This window comes from Heteronotia binoei, chromosome 2 (genome assembly GCF_032191835.1).
Source record: "Heteronotia binoei isolate CCM8104 ecotype False Entrance Well chromosome 2, APGP_CSIRO_Hbin_v1, whole genome shotgun sequence".
In the NCBI taxonomy this organism is placed as follows: Eukaryota; Metazoa; Chordata; class Lepidosauria; order Squamata; family Gekkonidae; genus Heteronotia; species Heteronotia binoei.
Window position 1 is genome coordinate 182,748,901 of NC_083224.1, and position 15,238 is coordinate 182,764,138.

Genomic DNA, 15,238 nt, shown 5'->3' on the forward strand with positions numbered 1-15,238 from the left:
TGTGATTAATCCTGCCTCTCTCAAGATCTTGGCCCAAAGTAAACTGATTTTCAGGCATGTCCACCAGCAGTGCAGAAAACTAGCTGGGGTTACCACATCCTTTCCAGCGTAGACCTGAGTGCCCAAGTGTGATAGGTTGAAGACGAGAAGGCATGAGATACCACTGGCTCATAATTTTATAAGCTAGTTCTTTAATATTAGTAGAAGCTGATTTAAGTAGGTACGTGTTCCAAATAGATGTCCAGTCATGCTTGGAGATACTAGATTTGATTTCTCTCTGCCAATATATGAGGGAGCCAAAAGAGATTTATCTTTAAAAGTTTTGTATAAAATTGAAATAATGCCTTTACAGTAAGTTTGTTCAAATGTGGGTTTTCTTCCCATGGAGAAAGCAAGATATATATATGTGTGTGTGTGTGTGTGTGTGTGTGTGTGTGTGTGTGTGTGTGTGTGTATTTAAATCACCTCCAGGCACTCAGTCAGGACATCCATTGACTTATCTGGCTCTAACAAGGAGAAACAGAGTTAAGTGATTATGGCAGTCTAAATCTCCAACAGCTTCTCCCAGCTGTTTCATGGGAATGTCAGAACATATAGAGCAGTGGTTCCCAACCTTTTTGGAACCAGGGACCAGTTTTGTGGAAGACAATTTTTCTACAGACCATGTGTGTATGTGATGGTTTCGTGATGATACAATTGTGCACTTTATTTCTATTAGTTTGGTGTAGTGGTTAAGTGTACAGACTCTTATCTGGGAGAACCGGGTCTGGTTCCCAACTCCTCCACTTGCACCTGCTGGAATGGCCTTGGGTCAGCCATACCTCTTGTAGGAGTTGTCTTTGAAAGGGCAACTTCTGGGAGAGCTCTCTCAGTCCCACCCACCTCATAGGGTGTCTGTTGTGGGGGAGGAAGGTAAAGGAGATTGTGAGCCACTCTGATACTCTGAGTGGAGGGCAGGATATAAATCCAATGTTGTCTTCTTATTATGACTACATTGTAATATATAATGAAATAATTATACAACTCACAGCCTGGTTGCTAACAGGCCATGGACCGGTACCGGTGTACGACCCGGGGGTTGAGGACTCCTGGTATAGAGACCAGGATAGAACCTGTAGTACAAGTGTTACAGTGTGGGATAGGAATCACCAGAATATGGGGTCCCTGTGTTCATCTTGACCAAACTGCCCAGAAGGGTACCCCTGTATGATGATAATAGAAGCCTCTGAGGTTTCTTCAAAAATAAATAGGAAGCCCCCCCCCCCCAATCTCTCTCTTATAACAGGTCATCCATCAGAATGAGTACTTCAGTCTTGAATCCAGCATAAACCAGGTTAGAAGCCAGGTGTAAATGGGTGCAGATAATCCATCTCATCCAATGCCTGCTTTAGAGCTCTTGTTTCAATTCAAAATTAAACACAAATAAGAGGCAATGTGACAGGTATTGTCCCCGTACCAGATAAAACTGTTTCCCACATGTTGTACATTTAACTGAAGCATGCCTGGCCAAGACATAATCTTGATCTCTGTGTTTATGTTTTTCATTTTGTGTGTTTATATTTTGTAATCCACCTTGGGCATTGTGGAAAGGCAGGATATAAGACCGAACTGTTCAAACTTGCTTTTAATGGTTAAGGGGAGGTGGCTATTATTCCACAGCACTGACAATCTCACTGAACTAACATCACTGAAACAAGAAACATCAGAATAACTAGAACAGGGGTGGAGAACAGTGGCTCTCCAGATGTTTTTTGCCTACAACTCCCATCAGCCCCAGCCATTGGCCATGCTGGCTGGGGCTGATGGGAGTTGTAGGCAAAAAAACATCTGGAGAGCCACTGTTTCCCACCCCTGAACTAGAACATCAACGTGTATCTTGGACTTTTAATGACTATATAACGGAAATGATTTTATTGTATATTTTGGCTTTAATATTTTATGTTGTTTTTATTTGTTGTTAGCCACTCTGAGCCCATCAGGGGAGGGTGGGATAGAAATCTGATTTATTAAATAAATAAATATTTAAAATGAATAAATCCCCGATGGCGGTGTCTGTCTAGTTTTGCCAACTTGATGCTTTTGCAGATCTCTGCTTGAAAATGTAAGCACTTACAGAGAAATAGTATATATTATAGTTTATTCCCGGCATAACTGTGTTGGTGATTCTCAGGCATGCAAAAGCTGAGAGACACTTTTTTGGAGTTGGAGAAGACACACTTCAATCCTAACACCCCAAAAGGTTTATTTTTCGAATATGTGAAAACACCTGGCTTTCAGAGAGGTTTATTTTCTGTGTTTCTGCATGTCACTGGCCTGTGATTGCCTCCTGTGAAGAGCAGTGACTCATGCAGAAATACAGCTGGCAGTCTTAGGTCATTCTGTAGTGTTTGCTCACCAGCAGTGGCTGAAAGGTGCACAGATGGATCAGAATTATTCATCCGTAAAGTTTATGGACTTCTTAACCATTAAGAATTATCCTTACTTTAGTCTCATAACTAGCATAATTCCAGAAAAGCCACAAACACAGCAAACGTGTAAAACAAAACAAGGTTCTCGGTACTGATGTATGAAAACAAAATACATCCAAGAGGGTTATATTCATACATCGTTAGTCTTGCTGTCTAATCCAGATGTGTGGAGGAAGAAGGAGCAGAAGGAACAGTTAGCTAAGACATGGCTGCGCAGGTTGGGATGCACAATCCTGAAAGAAAGAAGAAGAAGAATTGCAGATTTATACCCCGCCCTTCTCTCTGAATCAGAGACTCAGAGCGGCTTACAATCTCCTAGATCTTCTCCCCACACAACAGACACCCTTTGAGGTGGGTGGGGCTGAGAGGGCTCTCAAAGCAGCTGCCCTTTCAAGGACAACCTCTGTCAGAGCTATGGCTGACCCAAGGCCATTCCAACAGGTGCAAGTGGAGGAATGGGGAATCAAACCCGGTTCTCCCAGATAAGAGTCCGCGCACTTAACCACTACACCAAACTGGCTCTACACCACTACACCAAACCAACATGGAGTTAAGAAAACAGGACTTGCCTTGACCTGGATAGCCCAGACAGCCCCAATCATGTCAGATCTCAGAAGCTACACAGGGTCAACTCTGGTAAGGACTTGGATGGGAGACCTCCTTGAAATATCAGTAGTTGGGAGGACAGGGGCAGGCTTTATTCAGCCACCTCTCAGAATATCCTCCAGGCCCTCAGTAAGGCTTAGTCACCAGAGGTCTCCATGACTTCCAGGTGCACACACACACACAAATACAAAAATACCAAACTAAAAAGAAAATAGGACTTGAACTTGAAAGTTTATAGAGGCCACAGGTTGGATTCAGCCTTGAATGCCTGGGCGCTTTTCCTCTTGGATCTTAAAAGCAGCAGGGAACGGGTGTGCAATATCAGTCTTTACAAATGTAATCTCATTGGTCACGCGTGGTACATATATTACAAAATCTACTTTTTCCCTTTGCCTGGCTGGAGGCTTAAAGGGGCAAAAAAAAATATCACTCATTCTTATAATAAGCTGGTAGAAAGAGGAAAGGCCAGAGAAATGGTAGACTATCTGTTGCATGTGGGTGACTGTTTTGAATTAAAGCTTCCTTAAATCGGTTTTATTTTTTTGTGTGCCACAATACACTAATTTGTATTTACTATTCCACTCAGCCAAAGGAGCCTTCCATGGCAGAAAGGCTCCTTGGGCCAAAGGAAGGTTTTAAACTTGACTGAGCAAAGTGGTATAAGGTTTAGGAAGTACTGACCTAAATAGAGATTCTGTGTATTTTATACTTAAGGAAATGTTATATATTCTCTATTTTAATGATACAGTTTTTGCTTGTAATGTTGAGCCATTGTATGCAGCTTAAAGGGGTTTTTTGGGGTGGGGGGGTGGGAGGGAAACTAGTGTAGAAAGTTAGTAAGTTAAACTGTTTTCACTTTGGCTACAGAGGATTATACTAGTGAAGATTCTATATATTTATCTTTCCATATTGGACAATCTAAATAGATGAGCATGGCTTCCATTTGAATTCCAGATGTCCTTCTGAATTCCAATTTTTTTCCTGCTTTTAAAACAGCATCCACAAGCTTGGAGCCACTTTTGATATTTTACTGTAATTCACTATAAATGATCTGTAACTTAGGTAAGAACTACTAAGGCTCGTGCACGGAGTTATGCGGTTAGAACATCACCACTGTTTGTGTTTGGTTTAAGAAAAGCTTATATATGAAGACAGCTGAAAGAAGCAAAGCCCCTGACAGTGTCTGGTTCATTTTACTTCTCCTCAAATGGTTCTGATGCTGACTTCAGAAACGCAGAACACCCAGTTTCAGGCCCATCCTGCTTTGCTAGGGGAGTTAAAGGGTTAAGTTTCCAAGCTGTAGAAGCAGATTGTGTTTTCCTCCTATGATCTGGGCTGACAAGACATCAGTATTCTATTCATCTGTTGGGAATTAGGCTGTTAATCCAATCAATGACTCTTGAGTGAGCTGCGGCCTGCCTCCCCACTGGGGAACAATCGGATCAGACGGCAGATTGTTTAAGAGCACAACGCTGTCCCAGTGTCAGGTGGAATTCTTGAGCGTTCCCTGGTGAATTGGGGCTGGGGGAAACTGTCTCAGCCCATTTATCCTGCTCTTTAAATAACCAGGTACCTGCCTCATCTATACTAAAGCGATAAGCAACTGGAGAAGCCAGAAGGGTCTGAAATGTTGGGGAAAGGGAGGCAGAAAGGGAAGCATCCTAAGATGCAGGGCTTTTGGCTGTAAGCCTTGCTGCTGATTAAGTGTGTTTCTCTGAATTTTTGCATAGTAAATGTTTACATAGTCTTGTGTCTTCAGTGTAACACAGATGTCATCCACTTTGTATGTTTTATGTTCTGAGGAATTTAATTTCTTTTAATAGTATGGGGAGCATAAAATGCACCACCATGGTACCTACTGGTAAAAGGTCGATGTATGGAATCTCGATTGAGAGAGGTTGATTAATCATCTGCCTTCTGTATGCTGGCAGGTCTGGGTGGGAGAATTGAGCCTACAGAAGGGCAGACTTGAGTTTGACTGGCCCGGAGCACCTGGTCTGGGACATAGGACGTTTCTGCTAATGAAGCTGGCCTCCAGGCTTGACAAGATATGGGAGATTTCATGAGTGGATCTCTTGCCTCTTTGTAGGGTTGTAGGGCCCTTGAGTTGGATTGGATCCAATTCCATTCTGGTCCCCACAGCTTACTATATGCAGGCACTCATGGATCTTCATTGTCTCATCTAGCGAAGTCCTACTCAGGCCAGCCCTACAAGGTTTCCTGCCTAGTTGACTTTTTGGGAACCACAGGCAAGCCTCTCAAAGCTCTTCAGTGGACGAGCCATGTAGAAATGTCATATACTCTCAGACCCAACAGGCTCTACTCTACCACTTTTAATGGTAACGTGGCTTTGCTTCTGCGTTTTCTGTTTGAGTTTGCCTTTCTCTAATTCCCAGGAGCGCCTGCCATCTGGACAGGTTGCTTTTCTTTTCCTTCAGTTGCATTTTGGAATTCCTGGACTAATCTAGAGAGATTTAAGATAGATATGGGGCTATGCAGATGAAGCAGGTAGTAGGCATGCAGAATCAACAAACATGATGGCAAAGTCCAACACGGATCAACTTCAAGAATTGCCATACTTTTCAAACCGTTTTCATGTGCGAGTCTGTTAAAAACTATGGGAAGTAATTTTTTTTTCTTTCTCTTTCCTTGTACAGCTGTGAGCAAAGTGATTTGCAAAGATTAATACTTAACAGTGGTCAATTTGTACAGTCTTCAGTAACCTTCTAAAAATATACTGTACTTGCTATCTGACAAGCCCATCTCTGTAAATTCAGTTCTGTCCCAGTTGTTTACAGACTAGGGGCTGAGGTCCCAGGTAAAAAAAAAAAACCTTAATTGAGCTTTCTCCTCATCCTTGCTTATCTTTCTGTATCCCTCCCCATGTTAGTTTTTACATATATAAGCAAACATAAAAACAAACATCTGTCAAGAAGACATTGTGATGTGACATCACTCATGGGTCGGTAATGACTCGGTGCTTGCACAGGCGACTACCTTTACCTTTTTTATATATAAAACTTGGCAGGTTTTTCCTATACTAAGTCCAGAAGGAATTATCCAGTGTCACTGGGATTAAAGACCCCAGCCACCCACCCCAGCACTACAAATGAAAAACAGAAGCAGCAAAATAAAAAGACAATAATAAAGCCAAATGAGGCCAAACGAGAGAAAAATAAAGCTTCCATATAGCAGTAGAAACACTACAAAGTGAATCCTTAATTGGCACCTGAATGGAATTATTGTAAATCTGTCATAAATCCGTGGATTTTCTCTCAGAGGGATATCACCACTAAAAAGGGGATCCTTTTGGTCTCATAATGGGGCGAGGGGCTAGAGAAGGGCCTCTACTCCAGATTGAAAGTAGTGACAGACTCAAAGCAGTCCTTCAAGTACCAATATCCCTAAGCAGTTTGGGATTTCAGAAGCCAGCCACCTGCTGGAATGGCCTTGGGTCAGCCATAGCTCTGGCAGACGTTGTCCTTGAAAGAGCAGCTGCTGTGAGAGTCCTCTCAGCCCCACCCATCTCACAGGGTGTTTGTTGTGGGGGAGGAAGATAAAGGAGATTGTGAGCCGCTCTGAGTGGAGGGCGGAATATAAATCCAATGTCGTCGTCTTATATCCAGAATGATACTGGCAGTCAGGGCAGATCTTTCAGCACTAGGAGAATATGTTGACTTATTCCAGTTAATAATATGACTTCCATATTTTGAATCAGTTGACGTTTCCTACGGGGGAAACCTTTGCATATTTCTACCCCCTGTGTGACCCTGGCTGGGGGAGAAGGGATGGGGAAATGAGCCAGAGGCACACAGAAGGTTCACTTATCCTGCTCACATACCCATTTTCTTCTTTAGATTGCCCTTTGTCATGCTTTATAGATTATTGTTGGGGATGGGGGGAGACTTGCACATAGAGAGATGTCAGTTACCATCATATCTCTGTTCCTAAGCCAGTATTCCTAGTTGAAATGTTGGGGTCCAGCTACCTTGTTAGCAAAGCAGTCTCAAGGCATGCATTTTCCAAATTTCTCAGCAGCCCTCCTAATAACAGCTTTGCCCTTTAAAAAATTGCAAAGGTCGCATCCATCTTTCAGTATACACGCTTAAGCTATGCATGGTCAGAGCTGTTATTAAAGATATGCTTGCAATAACACATGGAATCAAGACTTCCACTGTAGTAAATTGCTGCGCCCTCGGCAGCGTCTGGGTACTTCTGGTGAGACAGGATACCTTGGCTGCATTTGAAAGTTACCTTTAAATTACTCTTGAAGCACAACTCTTCAGAATGCCTCATTTTGATCATCCTTGTGTGGCAAAATTCCCCCCACCCTTCCTGTTAGGCTAACGTGTTCTGTGACCATATGCATAGAATGTGATCCCTACTTACTGTGGCAAGTATGTGAAAACAAATGTGTAAACTGACATAGTAACAGTGTGTTGAAGGCTGGGGCACAATACCTAAACATCTTTGTGTTTCAGTACAAATATTATTCAGAGTATTAGCATTTTCTCAGGGATGCTACTAGAAACTGGCCATGAGAGACTCTGTGTGTTTATGGGCTTCCCTGTCTTTTCCCAGCATTTGCCCCTTCACCTATCTCTGTTGTCAACATCTGGGTGCAGCATCCGTCATTGTGGGAGAAGAAAGTATTGGACCCCCACAAGAAGTAGAGCCCCAGGAATTTCCCATGTCCTTCCTGCTGTTTTGCCGTTTTAGTTTTAAAATGATAAGAGCAGTGCTTACAAATATTAGCCATGATTCCTAGAATCTCTTTTTTGCTTCCATTTGTACGGTCCTATTCTCTACCTTGTTTTTCATAAACAGAAGTGGTATAAAGACCAAAAGTCCTCAAAGGTGTGTTAGCATTTCTCTGAATAATTTCTCCCCATTTGTAGTTGTCCATGAGACTGTCACCTTCTCACCATGCTGGTACTTGCACTCCTTGCAAAACAGCAAACAAGCTCAGTGTCCATTTTAATAGCTTTAATTTAATGTTGTATTATTGGCACTAGAGTCTAGGAAGTGTAAAATTGCTAGCTAACTTCAAAAACAGCTAGCCAGTTGAAAACTGATATAAACAACTTACCAGATTCACTCCTAAGTGAGTGCAAGAACTCACTCAGGATGGACTTAATAACCTCCCAGTCAAAAGAAATGTACAATATAAAATCATGATCCATTAACCATTTCACCCATATTTCAGTATTGCTTAGTTCTTGTTGATAGGTACAGCTCCAAATGAGCTACATTTAGACAGTAATTCATCCTGGAACAGAGCAGAATATAAATAACTGTGGCAAATATTCCCTGTTCTTGCTTAGTAACTCAAAATGAAACTTAATTATCTTGCTCAGTTTCCAAGGGGGAAAAAAACCAAACCGTTGTCACTCAGTTCCATTTGCTTATTTATAGTTGTGTTTTTATGGTGGGACTAGATCTCCCATAATACTTGCTGAGACACACTTTATCATGTTTCCACATAAAAAGCCATGTTGTACCTTTCCTCATTATTTTAGTATTAAAAGACTTAAGTTGAAAGATCCCAATAGCTTGAGGCACCTTTGGAAATCCTTTCCAACTTGTGGTGGTAAAATATTCCTGTGTATGATTTTCAGGGTTCTTGGTGTTTTGTGAAGGGCTGATAGAAGTGGGTGACAATTGTATTGTTTCCACTTCAGCGGCGGAACTTATTCTTTGTGCTTCCCATCTCATAATGAGTTTTCATGCTGGATTTTTTTTCAGGGCAAAGCAACGGATTTTTATTTTTATTTTATTTTTTTGCCTAGCGCATTAGCTGGACACCACAGTGTATCTCATTAGAAACATCACTTCAGACACTAAACCTCAATTCAGACACTCAACCCTGTCCAGGCACTTGACAATACTTAATGGATATCTACACGTTGTTGTTTTTAGATTCTCTGGGTTAAAAAAATTAATCACGCGGAACACATAAGTCATAAATCGAGAAAACACTTCTGAAACCCACCAGTATCTTGAATAGCATTCGACTTCATAGGAACTCCAAAGTGTAATCTAGCGTTGGTTTTTTTTATTTCCAAACAATCTCTTAAAACCTTGCTTCAGTTAAACAATTCGGTGTTTCAAAGAATCTTCTGTGGGAATGGTGAAGGGCTGATCCAATGATAGAGTTGGAAGGGGCCATACAGGACGTCCAGTCCAAACCCCTGCTCAGGGCAGGATCAGTCTTAAACCTTCCCTACAAGAGACTCCTGGCAAGAAATGTTTTTTGTGCGGCAGTGGGCTTGCTTCAGGGCTGCACTATTTTAAAGCTCTTTGTCATGTTGGTTATGTAAAAGACCAGCAATGCCCACTGCTGGACAGAGACTTCTTTGTACGACGGGGGGGGGGGGAGGGGGGAACAATACAGATGGTGAATACTTCTCAAGTGTTAAGGTCCCTGTGTAGAGCCTCTTCCCATGACAGTTAACATTTCAATCACCCCTTCAGAATCAGCATGTGTGTTGGTGTTCAGACTTCAACCTCAGATTCAGAGAAAGTGCTCTGGATGTTCGTCCAGAGCTTTTGTTTTCTATACATGCAGGCCTTTGCCTTTCTAATTAGGGAGGCGGGGAGGAACTTTCATCAGCATTTCCCCTCCCTCTTAGATTCTGACATCATGATCAGTCTCTTAATGGGAACACCAGCAGCTGATCTCGGTTCATGGGCAAGGTAATATGCTACAGTGGAGGCTGTTGAGAACCCTGGTATTAGTCAGTACAGTGTCAGCAATCAGCACCTTGAATTAGGCGTTGAAACAAATTGGCAGCAAGCATCCCTGTTGCAACTCTGGTACTGTCTGCTTCCTCACGGCTGCATTCTGTGAAGATATTTTTTTGGATTTATATCCCGCCCTCCACTCCGAAGAGTCTCAGAGCGGTTCACAATCTCCTTTACCTTCCTCCTCCACAACAGACACCCTGTGAGGTGGGTGGGGCCGGAGAGGGCTCTCTCAGCAGCTGCCCTTTCAAGGACAACCTCTGCCAGAGCTATGGCTGACCCAAGGCCATTCCAGCAGCTGCAAGTGGAGGAGTAGGGAATCAAACCCGGTTCTCTCAGATAAGAGTCGGCACACTTAACCACTACACCAAACTGGCTCTCCATGGTTGAAGCTTCTGGACATTCTTCAAGGTCAGCCCTATGTTGAACGTATCGCAGTAGTCCAATCTGGATGTTACTTACTGGTCAGATCTGCTCTATTTGGGAATGGCCACATTTAGCAAACTTTTCTATGCTGTTCAAAAGCACTCCAGGACCCATCTGCAACCTGTGTATTCAGTAAGAGTGATTGAACCAGGACCATCCCTGGCTGACCTTTAGAAAGTAATGCAGCTGCATAGTACACTTAATTTCAAATCACCTTTATTCCTGACCAAGATGGGTAGCCATGTTAGTCTGTCTGTAGCAACAGAAAAGAGTAAAGACTCCAGGAGCACCTTAAAGACTAACAAAACTTGTGGTAGGGATGAGTCACTGCTCACTTCTTCAGGTTCAGCAGTAATGCTTCATTCTTGCCTGGATGACATTTGCAATGTTTGCCCACATTTAGCCCTTCACTACTTTTATTTATTTATTCAACTGATTGGTTGATATTGCACCCTCCCCTGCAAGGGAGCTCAGGTCAGGTCACAACACATCAATTGAATACATAAAATACATTGAATTAAAAAATCAAAAACAATATTAATACAAATTAACAACTGTAAATTACTAATCAGATGGCAGCTATTCTGGGATGTCAGTGCCTGCTAAGGAAGCTGTTCTGTTGCCTGGTAATGCTTTGCAGATCTCGTAAGCAGGGCCGGTCAGCATGGGCACTGTAGTACTGCAGCAGTATAGACCGTGCAGGCAGGGAGGCGGTGATGAATTGGACGTCTGCCGCCTCAACCAAAGGCCTGGTGGAACAGCTTCATTTTACAGGCCCTGCAGAACTGTAGTAAGTCCTTCAGGGTTTCCAATGGGAGCATGTTCCATCAGGCCAAGGCCAGGACAGAAAAGGTCCTGGCCCTAGTTGAAGCTAAACAGATATATTTCAGGCTAGAAACTACCAGAAGGTGTTGTTCAGCTGAGCAAAAAACCCTTCAGGGCAAGTTGGTCCCATAGGTATGTTGGTCCCTGGCCACAAAGGGCTTTAAAGACCATAACCTTGAACCAGATCCAGTACTCAACTGGCAGCCAGCGCACTGGATGAATGTGCCACTGCATTTTGCACTAGCTGCGCTCCATGTCAGATTCAAGGGCAGCCCTACATAGAGTGAATTACAGTAATTCAACCCGGAAGTGACCATTGCATGGATCACTGTAGCCAGGTCACAGTAAGCAAAATGGGGAGTCAGTTACCTGTTCAGCTTCAGATGATAAAAAGTTGATATGACAATAGGGGTGACTTAGGTATCCATGGAAAGCAAGGCATCCAGGATCACCCCAAGCCCCTCACCCTCAGCGCTGGTGTTCGCATGCCCCACCAAGGATTGGGAGATGAATTCCCGATCCCAGACTCCTGTGGATTAGTAATAAACCTTTGTCTTCATTGGATCTCTTTTCACTTGGTTCTGTTGTAGCCAATGAGCCATGGCTTCCAAAACCCTGTCCAAAATATCCGGAATGGAGTCCAAGTGGCTGTCCATCAGCAGATAGATATGAGTATTAACGTACTGATGACAACCCTTCCCGAATCCTCAGTTCTCTGGGGTCTGGTTGAAAAGAGAAAGAGTAGAATTTGACAGTGCCTGTACTCCACATCTCCAGATGACCATCCAGAGCAGTTTCATGTAGATGTTAAATAGTGTATGAGACAAGATAGAATCCTGAACACCCATAAGGCAATGAACAAGGGGTAGAGCAGGGGTCCTCAAACTACGGCCCGCGGGCCAGATGCGGCCCGCTGAGGACGTTTATGCGGCCCGCCGAGTTATGGCAAAATCAGACCGGAAGTGACGTTCGACCTAAACTCGCGTTAGCAACGCACACTTCCGGCACTGGGCTGAGGCGGCGGAGACAAAGTGTGAGGTGATACTGAGGTGAGGTGAGTTCCCAGGACGGGGTGTGTGGTGTGGGGAAGGGAGAGAGATGAAGAAGACAGAGAACTGACAGCCCGCGGCCTTGTACAATAACAGCAGTCCGGCCCTCCAACAGTCTGAGGGACAGTGAACTGGCCCCCTATTTAAAAAGTTTGAGGACCCCTGGGGTAGAGTAATGTTTGCCTAGCTCCACATTCTGAGACCTGTACACAGGGAACAACTGGAATCTTCTACAAAATACTCCCAAGTTGCTTAGGCAGTCTAGGAATATGCCATGATTGAGGGAGCACTAGATTTGGACATGGACAAAACTGGCTTCTGTGTTGTAATTTAGAAGCTTTATTATAGTGTTAACTGGGCTTTTTTCAGTACAATACAGTCATTAAAACAAATTGTAATATTGGTATGTGTTTGGTTAACAGAATTCTTTCAGCTTCCAGGATCTAGTTTCAGTGACCTTTTAGAATTATTTTCAAGATAGCCACTCTTTCAGTAACTAGCTTTCCTGATGAATAGCCTGGTGACTTCTATATTAATGTCCTCTGATTTGAGAGAGAAATTTTTATAGCATTCAGTATCAGTAGCGCTTGACACCTTATAGGCGTGGTAGAATTTATATTAATGCTGGAGACTTTTATTGGTGTCGTGGCTGCAGTCATGCAGATCTTTTGCATGTGTTTTGGTTCGGTCCACAGATGAGGCCTTTGGGAAAAGACATTTCCTTGGAGATATAATTGTCAGTGTTCTGCCTGCCAACCTGAAAGTGATCCGTTTGGGAATTTTGAGAGATGCCCTTAATAAATCTGAGTTTAAATTGATTAAGCAGCAGCAGAAGACTTCTTCACACCAATTTCGGAATAGTACAGAAGGATCAAGGCAATTGTTCTGATTCTAAAATCTGACGTTATTCAGATAGCTAAGTTTATTGAGAAAAGTTATTAATGTGTGTAGTGACAAGTGTCAAGTGAACATTCAACCACACATGTTTTGATTTCTGAGTTAGTCTAGGGTCTGTAATTCCTTTAAATTTTGGAATTCTAAATATGGCATTAATTTTCTACTTTTCAATTGAGGGATTTAAAAAAACCTATACTATGGTTGATGGCAAAAAGGTAATTTTCCTTCACGTGGTTGCTGGCTATATGATCCATGTTCTGCTTAAACAAAGCTTTTTCACAAGCCAAATAACAATCTTAGTATTTGAAAAATACCTCTTCAAGTATCACTTTTACATGTCCATTTCTTTAGACATTCTTTTCAAGAGATGGCTCTTTGTGGTTTGGAAACTATTTCTGAGTGGATTGGTTCCTAAAAAAATAATGCCTAACGTTCTCTTGTACACAGACCCAGAATAGGGGGAGAACTGCTATCTAATTTTTAGTAAACGATATAACCTTTGCCTCTTCATTCACAATGTCAAGGATTGAGCAGCTGTGAGCAGCCGTGAAACAGCTGTTTCTTGTTGTTTAGTTGAGGTACTACATCATGAAATGCATCTGCCACTCTTCTGTGCAGGCTGAACATGCACAGCTATAAGTGTGCAGTCCTTCCATCCTTCTGAGGTCAGTAAAATGAGTACCCAGCTTGCTGGGGGGAAAGTCTGCTATGAAAAAGTCATGATGCAACGTCACCCCAGAGTCAGAAACGACTGGTGCTTGCACAGGGGATGAGCTGTTACTGATGATTTTGGGCTTGGAAGATTCTGTAAACTTTTTGCTTTACTGAAGTGGTCAGTTTTGTTCCCTCTGGAATGGAGAAACTGATGCTTTTATATAACATACTTATTGCAGAAACTAAAGGGGATGCTTCTTCACTGTGTCTAGTTCTACTTGCCTTGTATGTGAACAAGGCTGAAAACACGAAGGTATATCTAGAATGCCATTTCTTTGTTTTCATGCTTTGTTGTTCAGCCACTGGCCCTTTGTGTTCATAAAACTGCTTTTGCTTTATGGGATGTTCTCTGGAAGATCTCAAAGTGTATCCTACAGAAGAGGTGAACAGTAGTCTGGGGGAAAAATCTAATTGTGTGTAAAAATCACAAAAGTGAAACAGATTCTCTGGTAGCATGGTCATCTTCTGTGGGCTGTGCTAACGTAAACAGTTGGATTTGTTGCAGGGGTTAATGGTGGTGTAAGGGCTTCGCTCTAGCTGTGCCCACAAGGCCTAATAATAGTTCTGGCATGGAAGCAGTGGGGCCTTTTTGGCTCTTAACAGCCATAGATGCTGGTTGCAATGATGTAAAAATACAGCCAAACATAAGTGCAGGAGAGTGGGGAGTTCATCTTGCCAAGAAAAAGGACTGCATTGGGCTGCTGATGTGGTTACAGTGTGTTGTTTATTGTTACCACCCATCTTGAATTCTTTTTTTCTCATTCAAGGCAACTGTGTGCAGTTATCCTGCTCTCTGCTAAGAGTACATTGCATACTAGCACAACTGAAGCTGGGAGCTGTATTTCAACAATGCAGCTTGGATAGTGGAACCTGCTACAGGGCTTAAAGGTGCCATTGCAGTGTTCTGACTAGGGTTTGGGCTCCAAGCGCAGGCAATGGGATTAGAAGCGCTGACAGTTGTGGAAAGCCGGTCACTGAGATACAGCTTGCAGTTCTTTTAAATTAAATATAAGTATTTTTTTTTAGCCTTCTGAGCAGTGAAAAAACAGAAATTAAGGTTTATTAAAAGTCACTAGATGCTATTCATCTTGGATGAGAGTTGTGTGTGTCTCATCGAATAACTTGTGGCTCAAATGGGGATGCACATCAAAAGGGATTTACGGTACCTTTTAAAGCTTGTGTTGTGGGGATGCCACTAAATTTGGTTCCCTTCTTTCTTTTCAGGATGATGAAGGCCAAACAGCATTGCATTATGGTAAGTACTGGCTGGGCATGTTTGCATGTTGTCATGTAAACTGCATAAACCATAGCTGGAACTCGACCACACGCAAAAGCCTTTTATTCAAAATGGTCAAGTTTAGTTCTACAAGCAAAAAAACCCAGAAGGCCTTTAAAGCTGCTACAGCGTGTGTCTTGAAATAAATATTACTTCCTTACTGAGATGTCCTTGGATTTTATGGGATTTTATTTCAGTTGATTTTGGTTCAAGATGACCACTGATAGACAGAC

General features: G+C 42.6%; 1 protein-coding gene across 2 annotated transcripts in view; it reads left to right on the plus strand.

Annotated features, from left to right (window-relative positions):
* The window catches only part of ACBD6 (acyl-CoA binding domain containing 6), a 170,439-nt gene that overhangs the window by 142,456 nt on the left and 12,745 nt on the right, over positions 1-15,238 (plus strand). For both annotated transcript variants that reach the window (XM_060232606.1, XM_060232608.1), the window contains one exon: positions 14,954-14,984. In XM_060232606.1, the coding sequence (XP_060088589.1) occupies positions 14,954-14,984 (31 nt within the window). The remainder of the gene's footprint in view (positions 1-14,953; positions 14,985-15,238) is intronic.